This window comes from Ischnura elegans, chromosome 2 (genome assembly GCF_921293095.1).
Source record: "Ischnura elegans chromosome 2, ioIscEleg1.1, whole genome shotgun sequence".
NCBI lineage: Eukaryota > Metazoa > Arthropoda > Insecta > Odonata > Coenagrionidae > Ischnura > Ischnura elegans.
The window spans coordinates 125618864-125629730 of NC_060247.1; the positions used below are offsets into that span (position 1 = coordinate 125618864).

The following is a 10867-nucleotide window of genomic DNA, read 5'->3' on the forward strand; positions in this document are numbered from 1 at the left end:
CTCATTTCATTTCCCTCAATTTTTCCGATTCCTTCCCCACCTTATATACTCCCTCATTTCGAATCTAGATTCCACATCAGACCCCCCTGATTTCCTTAGTAAACTTCCTCTATAATGTAGCATTCGTTTCAATTCTTTCACATTTTCCTGCTTTTTAATATTCATAGTGATTTCTTTTTTTTCGGAGACAATCGTTGGAGAGAAAGTATGATTCCAAGCTTGGCATTATATCTGTCTCATGAGGGGGTGTTTCCGAAAATATTGCCCTCCACGTCGATTTCTGAGTCTCAGTCAAGACTACTTTATTTCCATTTGCGCTGATAAAACCGTCTTTAATATGTCTAAACCACCGCCTTAAAGGCTTGGGAGAGTAAGATTTAGCGTGGTACATATTCAGTGCAAAATTCTACCTAGCAGTAATCGTAGATTCACATTTTGTGAACCGGAGATCACGGAACAAATCTGCCACGGTGTTGACATGTTCAATGAAACGTGTTAATGTTTCAAATGATTGCTATGAAGAACCCAGGCCTTTTTTGTCAGTATATTACGTATCCGCAACAGCCTAAGCATTTTTTTATCCCGGAGGTTTTTTAAATTGGTTTATTCTTTTCGGAGCACAGTATTTTCGGATCGATTGACTCCTATTGATATTACCAATTTCTGATCAATTCTGGGATAACAGCGTCAATTTTGTTTTTAACCAGGCAACACGTTGAATACGTCTTCGTCGCTGCCAGACGACTCCCTTACGTAGCGACCAGGATTGACCGTGAATAAAAATAGTTATGCCATTGGTTAACCTGCATCACCGCAGGGCCCTTGCTGGTAGGTGATTTTAAGTAGTCTGGAAAATACCATCAGGGAAAGCAGATGCCTAAGATCACATTGCCATAAAGTGCCATTATTGTTTTTGCTGAATATTTATGAGAATAAACTGGCTAGCATGGCATTGATACTAAAACCACCCAGATAATTTTCATGATAACAATTTAAAATTTGTCTTCAATATGTGAGCGTGAATTTCTATGAGATAAAAGTGAAAAAAAAGTCTATATAAGGTTACTGACGTGAATTATCAGCAACAGACCTCAATTTAAACCGTCTTCCTCGGATACTCTGGCGGTAATACTTCCGAAAAAAGAGAATTTTAGTTGAAAAAATTGACTTAATTTAACCTTAAAAATTAAAAATCTTGAATTCATTTTATTCAAAGTCTAGGCTGTGCTTTTTTTCCTTGGTCGAAAAAGCCAATAAAAATAAGCACACAAAGCTCAGTAACTAAAAGCTAAAATTCAAGCAAGACAGACAACAGTATCAAACAATCACGTCTTACTCAAAAAATGCCATAAGTGGGAGTAGGGTTTTTTTATTTGGACAGTTTTTCGATTTTTCTGCAGTAACCAATTATAGCTCGTTTCTTTTTTTCGCTCTGAGTTATCTACTCACCATTACGCCCCAATATGATCGTCGTTCTTAAAACAGATTTAATGGAGTCAAGCGAACTCAGCGGATTTGTCCTTAGCCATGAGCGATCGTTTTCTCAATTCCCTGCGGGTGTCTCCTGGGCATTACAGCCGGGAACCTTGGGTCAAGGAAGTGCAGGAGGATAGCGGGATGGATAGAAGGGACGTCCCTTTGAATGGGACTCCATTAACTTGGCGAACATCTAGGGCTCGACGTTGGACCGTCGGGAGCTGAGGTCGAATTGGTTTTTTTTTCGTCCCATATCCCTTGTTCCTCCTAGTCCTCTTGCGCCTTGTATCATGCGCTGCAGTGCGGAGGGGTAAGAAATGGGCTGAGAAAAGTAAGTAAGGGAACAATTCACCAGAGTAGGTGAACCAAATAGCCAGTTACTTTGCGTGCAGCTGAGCACACTAGTTCAAAGTTTCCATAAGATTCCGGAAGGAAAACTTCGTTGCGAGAAAACCATTTGCTTTGACCGAGGTTCGAACTCCAATCTCCCCGCTGACCCATCCATACAATTTGCATCAGTGTTCAGTGGCACCAAATCTGGAAAGTATCCACCAATGTATATATATGCTGCAAACGTCATTGCTCACAATAAATAAATACCCTCTAGATTCATATGCTGATACATTATACTACAAAGGAGGTTATTTCCCGGAATTATATATGCACGAATACTAACAACGAATGCAGGATGTATGACAACCCCTTATGAATCAAATCCATCAGTAGCCGAAGCAAATTTCCGTGGATATTCAAACCGAACAAGCTGCTAGCTTCTCCAGGCCATATTACTGCGCAGGCTCCTAGAGCTTGCTTAAAGTAAGCGTATGTCAAAGACTTTAACATGATTACTTATCCACTGTGTAAATTTCAGTTAATTTTAATTGGCTTATTGCGGTTAATGTAATAACTTGTTGCTCAGTTCTTCAGTACCTGGTTTGGGAACATATTTATCTAAGGAAGCCAGTTATGGGCGATGAATGTGCAGTAAAGTCAAGGTTAGAGGAGTTCGACATTTGGTGGTATTGACGGTGAAGAAAGATGAAATGGATCGCCTTAATGAGTGAGGAAAGAATACCAATAAAAGCGAGAGAATTGAGAAATTCTGAAAATAAAACGGCCATCTCAAGAGAAATGATTCGCTCAGGAAAGATGATTGTCAAAATGTGAGGTCGGGAATAACGGCAAGGAAGGACTCATGAATAATACGTAATCACCTCATCACATTCGTGATCACTTGATCAAGTGATTTAGAATGTGAGGGAAAATTATGATAGGGGTATTAAATTGTTTGCGGATGGGAGCCGTGGAAAACATGTCTCAGAAAATTTGACTGATAGCAATGGTTCTGCCACAGCTTAGCTGGATGTAAACAGAAAATATAGGACAGAAGATCAGTTCTTTCGTCACTCAAATGTGGAAATTCGATGACTTATCCGGTTTAATTCGAATTTTAACAAAAATTTTAGCCTCGCAAATTTAGAATCCCAGTGTATATAGGCGGTTTTCGACAAAAGTCGACCTAGATCTTCCAATTCCTTAAAGAGCAGCAGGTATGCTCAGTGAAGTCGAACTCCATTCACAGGTTTAATACCTAGGGATTGACGTAAGGTCGACTTGGTATTTATCGCCTAATGTTTTTTTCCTTAGTTTCTTTCGACTTGTATCGCGGACTGAATACGAGAAAGATAAGGGGATGAATAAGAGAAAGTAGTAAATCACTCAATCTCTCCTACCTATCCTGAGTCTCCGAGGGGAAAAGTGTGTCCATATATTTCGTCTCACACCTCCACTAATCCCCTATTCTTGGCATCTGGTCCAGGGAGAGTGAGATTATAAATAACTGAGAGGGCGATCCCTTCAGAAACAGGCCACGATAAGACACAATAGGATACTTTGTATGCCGTGCCTGCGCTCCGATGCGAGCCGATGAGATTTCAGGGGTGATGAATGCTGCTAGGTGTCCGATGGATACGACGTAGGTACATACGTAGCTGCGAGTCCCGTCCGCTCTTTCTTCTTTCTATTTTAGTTCGGTAATGTCACAGCGAGAAAGAGCGATGCTCGCCTTTATTGTTTCCCGCGTCCATTTTTTTCCATACACTCCCATGTGTCACTCTGTTTAGCAAAAAAAACGAAGAAATAGAAATTTTGGGTGGGTGTGTGAGGAGACCTTGGTAAACTTTTTTTTATGATTTTATTTTTTTACCTCTTTTTTCTCGCCAATCCCGTCTAATGTGCTCCTAGATCCCCTTTCCAACTTTCCCTCCCCCAACGGTAGTAATAATCCCCGATGGTATCCTCAACAACTCCCCACTCCCGCCATCCCAAACTCCTTTGCGTGCGGTGGAGTAGGGGGGAGAGAAACGGTTGGGGGTGGTGTGTTTGAGGAGGGTGCAGGGGGAGAAGGTGAAAGGGGTGGGGGAGAGCAGCAGTCCGTGAAGGGTGGAGGTATGGGGGTGGGGTCGGTAGGTGGTGTGGCGAATTGGCTAAAGGGGGGTTGGGAGGAGAGGGGAATTTTAAGAGTCGCTGTGGGGAGGAGTGGAAGGGGTAGGTTCATTGCTGGGTGGGTTGGTGGGTGTGGCGCGAGCGGTGATAGGGGAAATAGGGGAGGCGGAGGGTGGGGATGGGGTCACCACACACACGGACTGCACTCTTTCCCGCACCCGTTCAAACTCCCGACAGCCAGCGCCCCGGCGGGCGGCAGTTGTTTGCCGAGTTGACTTTAGGCCGGTTCCATCTCCCGAGGACCCGGGTAGCGCGGCGAGAGGACGGGAAAGGGTGGAGTGCGGGGTGGTTTCCGCCCCGGGAGTTGAACTCTGGACCCTTTTCCCCAGCTTGAAACCTCACCCTCATTCTCTCCTCCCTCCAGTGTCTCCACCCATTTTTCCAATAACCACCCCCTTAGCCTTACACCCCTGTTCTCTAGGATCGACTCACCCTTCGCTACATTCTTTTCCGTCTTCGTTTCCACTTTTCTAGCCCATCCCTGCAGCCGTATCAGTGTCACCCTCATCGAAGGCCTTGGGAACTCTTCAACTCCTCTATTTCTTCTTATTCCAGCTGTCTTCAGCCTTTCTTCGCTTCCCTACATACCTTCACCAGTGCTCCAGAAACTGGTGATCCTAATTCCGCACGTTTCTTATTCTGATTTATCCTCCATCATTCAAGCCCTTGACGCTATTTGCCTTCTATTTTTTGTTATTCTTAGTATATAAGCAGTTTTAAAATTAAGCTCTCGACTTTTTCCTCTGTCTCCAAATACCATCTATCCTCTCCCTTAAGAAAAATAACCTTTCTTTTTCTTTTGCTACATCGACCAAGCACTTGCCACCATGTGCATAGTCTTTGTCCTACTCTAACGCCTTTTCAAATCATTCCGTAGTAATTTCAACTTCTTATCCTAATAATAACCCCAGAATTATGCTCTCCGCGTTTCAATACTTTATATCCTACCCATTGGCCAACCTCTTGCAAATTTCTGTCTCTTACTCTCTTTATTAATTCTGTCTCCATCTAGATCTTATTTTTCCTCTGAGTTATACCTTCACCCTTAAGTATTAAGCCAGTTACATTTTCTGCATATTTGTTTTTACTTCTTCCTCAATTTTTCAGCCCATGAAACGGTCTGTCACCCATTCCAGACATCTTCTCCCCTGGAGCCTACTTCTCTCACAGGCACCTCCATATTTCTCTTCGACTCTCTCAGATACTTCAAAAATCCTTCCTATTATCTCCGACTCTCTCTCATTCTTTAACAGGGCACCCAAGTCCTCCCAGTCTCCTAGATTCTCCGTCCTTTCCGCCTTGTGTTCTAACCCCTTAGATTCTTCAACGATTGTCTTCTCTGGAGCTCTCGTAGGTTCTGTTTTCATCTCTATATTCGTACTTTCCATTTTCATTATTTCTTCTTCGTGCCTATTTTTTATTTCTATCTTCCACCCTTATTTTGTCTTTTTATTTTCTCAAAAAAACTCTCATATTTCTCCCAGACTCCTAGATTATTCTATGATTTTATTTATCTGAATCTCGTAGATTCTGCAACATCTCGTCCCCTTTCAAGCTCTAGTAATTTCTGTTTTCATTTCTATTTCCGCAATTTTTCATCCTTATGTTTTCTTCTATTTCATGTTGTGTTATCGTCCACACTCTCATTTCCTCTCGCTGTCTCTTTACCGTCGTATCCTAATTCTTGCACGATTCCTAGATTACGTAGCATTTGTCTGTATTTTCCTTCGACTATCTTTTAAGTCTTCAACTCTTGCGTGTCTTCTAGTTCTGTCCTCCACTTTCTCATTCTGTCGTAGTTTCTTCATCGCTGTACCCTATATAACTCTGGCCACTAAAGCCTTCATCTCATCCCATCATAATTTGAACTCCCTTCCCGGGGATAGAGAAGAACTACCCTCGCAATTTCAACTCCTTGCCCTAAGAACTACCCGAGATTCGTCTTCTGTACGTTTATATGCTTTATAACCGCTCCATTTGCCAACCTCTCACCAATTTCTGTGCCTCCTAGACTCCCTTATTTTTCTTCAATTTCCTTAAGAGTCTTCATCTCCCCACCCTCTTTCTCCTTAGACTCTTCTCTTAGATTCTCTTTTCAACTCCTCCGCCAGATTCTACTCTCCCTCTGTGTCGCCTCATCTACGGCCACACCTCCTGCATCTTCCACCTCCCACCAGCGCCACCATCACACCTCCTCCTCCTCCACCCCCTGCGCCACTAGTCTCTCTCTCACCACCCCCTCGCCCCCCCCCCACACCCCCTCCCCTTCATCCTTCGCCCGGCGCTCTCAGCAGTCCGCACCACACCATATCTCCACGGCCCGACGACGGTGAGGACTGCCGCTCGCCGCCGTCGCGATTGCACACAGGGGCACATTCACACGTGAACATTTATATCTACGTACATTTATATATGCATCCATTTATAGACATATATGTATATGCATATATATATATTAGACAGTTAGCAAGGCAGTCCATCAGTGTGAGGATCGACCGCGGGACGGAGCAGAAGTGTCTCTCTCTCTCTGCCTATCTGTCTACCTTTTTCAAAACGTTCCTCCTGAATCGTGGGTTTCAAAAAACTCAGTGCTCCTCGCGCGTGATATAAGGAGAAGAAGACTGTGCGTCATAGGGAGTGAGGTGGGGTGGGGTCTTTGTGATATCCTTCGGTTTACCTCACGTCATCTGCGTCGCAACAATCGCCCTCCTAAAGCCATCCTCCTCGCAACGTCCTCGACTCTTTTTTTGTCTCCGGAGGAAAGCAGCGCAGCGCGCCGATTAAGAGGTGAAAAAAAGACACTTTTTTCTCTCTCCTCTCTTGTGTGTTTTTTTCCTTCCTTTTGCTCGCGCTTGTTTATTGTTTTCTCTTTTTTTTCTTCCCGGATTCTCGTTCACCCTCTTAGCTTTGGAGGAGTTTTCGAGGCTCCCACAGTTTTAGGAGTCCTTCTCTCGGCACCCAAGGGCTCCCGGAGTTCGTTCATTCGTTTCAGTGTGTGTCCCTTTGGAAGAGAGGGAGTGAGTTTTTTTGTTTGTTTGTGTGTGTGTGTGTGTGTGTGTGCGAGCGTTTGGGAATGTGTGAGAGAGAGATTTTTGCATTTTGAGTTTTCTGGTCCTCGAGGTTTGCACGATCGTTCTGTTTTTTGGAGTGGGTGGGGACACCTTCCCATAATTCCACCAACACCCCGTAGTACTTACTCTTCTTTCTGCCTTCCCTAAAGACGTAATCGTGCTCGCAATTGTCCGTGATATGTAATGCCTGCCTCTCCGTACGTGTGTGGATGTGTGGGTGCATCCGAGTATGTGTGTCAATAGACCTCTGGAAGCGAAGAAACGAGGCTGAGTTCGGATCGTGGCAGGAGTTGAGACGGTCGGAGTCGAGCGTAGCTCCGGTTCTCATTCGGTGCGGAGCTTACCGTCGGTTGTACTCCTCGGCCCCCAGGGCGAAGTTCCCGAGAGGTGAGTGTTTTCGATCGTAAACGTTTCGACTAATAGTTTCCCCCTTTCTTTTCTCTCAGTTATTTTTAAAGCTTAAAATGGGATAAAAACAGATGGAAACGATAAGCTCTCGCTTATCGTTTCCATCTGTTTTTATCCCATCCCTCTGATTTCGAAATTCGTCGCGGGAAACTGATGGTGCTGCGTTCATGACTTCGGGGAAAAAGCATTTTATTTTCCCCTCTTCGAAATCTGTACGTTCCTTGATGCTTTTCCATTCAAAGTCGTCAGGCGAAAGTCAAGTGTTTTCTTTTTTCCTCCCGACATCTCTCTTTGTCATTTCGCATCTTTTTTTTCGATGTTTTTTTGTGTGCATCCCAGGTGATGGATACTTTTTCGGCGAGCGTTTTTCTTTTTTTGTAAAATTGTCGGAATTATTTTTAACCTCCCCCCCCTCTCCTCACTCCCAATAAACGATCAATACATTTCGGAGTTAAGTTTCGGGATGAAAATAATTTTTGCGTGTTTTCGTCACCCCGGTGAGTTCAACTCCTCTCGTGCTCCGTGTTTATTTTTTTAAAGCATTCAGTTCCGCTCTCTCTTTAGCGCTTTTTTTCCTTCATTTGTTTCATTGAATGAGGGTATTTTTTTTCGAGAGTGGCGGTGAGAAGACCTTCGGCGATCGATTTCTCGATTCCTAAGTTTCCTTTTCGGCGCGAAAGCGATCAAGACGCGGCCTCTCCTCCTCCTCCCTTTCGTTTTAGTAATAATATCAAGGTCTCATTCGCCGTTCCTCATCGAGTTGGACTATCGTCGCCTCTCCATTCTTTCCTCACGCGAGACGCCAAAAGTTTTCGATTTTCTTTCCTTTTTTTACAAATCGGAGAAATTCAGCACTTTTTGGCCACGTAGCGATTTCCGAAAAGCTGAATGCCCTATCTTCGATTAGGAGTTCAGCACACTTGGGATATTTTTGCCTTCCCAAGCTTCTGCACTGAGATCCGCACGTTTGAATCGTTCTCTCTGAGTCGATTTTTGTTTCCCCAGTGAGCTTTGGAATGTTGGAAGTCGTTATTATTGAATAAGTTTTCATTTTTTTGCAATGATCATGTCTTCTCTCCGTTCAATATGGGATTTCCACGGGGTAATTTTAAATATAATTTCTTTTTGTTCAAATTCAGTCTCCAACGCTTCAACGTATCCTTTTTCATTGGTTATTTCTGAGAAGAATGCATGGAATTACCTTTCATTGTTCTAAAAAATACAATGAAAATGATTTCACTGAACATGCAGGGATAAGATAAGGGCGAAGCGCTGAAATTATTCGATATTTTATAATAATAATTTATTTGTCGGTTTTTGTGTGCCACCATATTTTTAAAGGTTTGTGGCATCAGTTTTCCAGCAAGTAGTGGTGAAATATCTTCGTTGCCTTAAAAAACTACTTGTAATTTATATAGTTACTTACAATTTTATACCTATCCTAAGATTTCATTTTTCATAGACAGATAATAAGAGTAATAATCATTAATGGAGAAGAATTTAAAAATAATAGACTATTTGAGGTTAAGTGATTCTCTCAATGCCTTTTCATTTATTTTTCGAAAGTATAAGTTGTTTTTTGTTGCTTTATATGCTTGCAGATATCTCGTATTTCCATTAAGAAACATATTGAATATTACTTCATCATGGAAATGTGTGTCATATTGGGGGGGGGGGGGGGGCTTTTGAGTTCTAATTTTCACCTCACAGACAAGAATAGATATGAGTACGTCATCTTCTTGTCTTTTTACACGCCTCGGGATTTTGAAAAATATTTTTGTTTCCTTTTTTTGCTTCTATTAATCAGTTTACAGCTAATAATAATAATTTATGGCCATCTATTTCAGCTGTTCTATTTCTTAATGTTGACTTTTTTCCACAAATTGTTAAAACTGTCGTTGAAAAAATGGCAGAATTATTAGTTGGAGTTTTTCTGCCCCTTTCATATAAATGCCCATTGCCAATGGAAAAATTTAATAAAATATGTAAGGTAAAAATAAATAATGCACTTAATATGTGTGATTGTATTTGTTAATACAACAAAAACTTACGATTTACCTTATAAATTGCCGTAATACATAAAGAATGCTTGTGGTGATTCTGATTCTTTTTTTTTTTCTTTTAATTTCCAGAAGCCTCATCTACATGACTCTAGACATTATTTTAATATACTTTATCGTTTTAAATGCTATATTATTTTATCAGGAATAATTAGCTAATTTGAAATAAAAGCCCGAAAGTAACAGAATTTTTTACCTAGCATGTGTCATCTTTTGCGCGATTTTGAATTTTTTTAAATGCGTGAAAATGTTTCGGTATCAGATTTTTCCCCTTTAAGCCGTTAAATTTTCATCAAATACCTAATGATAAACTCCTTTCCCAACACTTAATCGTTGGAGGGACAAAGAATTAGCGTTTATTTTTTCGAAGAGCCGCTAATTTCTGTGGATTCCAATTGCTTTGATCTCTCCGGCGAATAATTTGTAGCGAAGTGCGCAGACGGAGAGAGAGAGGGATGATTTTTTTCCATCACTGAAGGGGACGAATTTTGAAGAGACGTCGGTCGGCACGGCTAAAAGCTTCGCGAGAACATTTGAATATAAATTTATTAAGTCGTGAATCCGAAACCTGATGCTTGTACGTTTACTCTTGCATCCCTGTTCCACCTTAACTTTCAAAAGAAATACGGGTGGGGGCGGGGGGTTGGGAAATCGCAGCCATCCGTCATGCCAAAGGGGTTTCATTTACGCTCGAGATGGGATGAGCATTCTTACACAATGAAAAATGGGTCATGCTGGAGGGCTTGAAATTCGTTTCGGAAATAGAAATGGCGGTGGTAAAAGGGGGAGAAGGAAAGCTGTATAAGACCTTGGAGAATTATTATTATTTTTTCTGGAGGGCTCATAAAATGTTTATGGGGTGAAATATTGAGCAGTGACCGCAACAACTCTCACATCCATATATATAGGTTTTTTTTCATTCGAACGGCGGCGCAATTCATTCTCCATGCCTATGAGGGGAAAGATCTCGTATCCGTGTAATGGAGGACATTAGGGTATGGGAAAAAAGGGGAGGGGGAAAGAATAGCGACGGAAATCGACGCCAATGATCGCAGATGAAACGACTCATGTATGGCCAATGAGCAAACGGATTTGTCCATTTTTTATTTATCCCTCCACGTGCTTCCCGAGGCCAGGCCGACAATTAATGAGACTCGTCGCTACAGCGAGTAGCCCGCCTAGTCGTCCGGAGAATATCTGCTAGCTGGCGTTCCATCGACTAATGCGAGATCAGGTCTGCTCCATTGTGCATTCTTCCCCGTTCTCCTTTACTGTAAGAGACGCATTAGTTGAGAATTATTATGCGGTAGCTGCCATACTGTTTCCGAGGAGAAGGAAAGTATGTTA

General features: G+C 42.3%; 1 protein-coding gene across 1 annotated transcript; it reads left to right on the plus strand.

Annotated features, from left to right (window-relative positions):
• The first annotated feature begins 788 nt into the window (after positions 1 to 788).
• LOC124153248 (protein enabled homolog) lies at positions 789 to 9609 on the plus strand. The gene is made up of 5 exons (XM_046526348.1): positions 789 to 828; positions 3721 to 3941; positions 6055 to 6310; positions 7296 to 7439; positions 9593 to 9609. Exons 1-5 carry the CDS (start codon positions 789 to 791, stop codon positions 9607 to 9609), a joined length of 678 nt encoding a protein of 225 aa, XP_046382304.1.
• The last annotated feature ends 1258 nt before the right edge of the window (positions 9610 to 10867 follow it).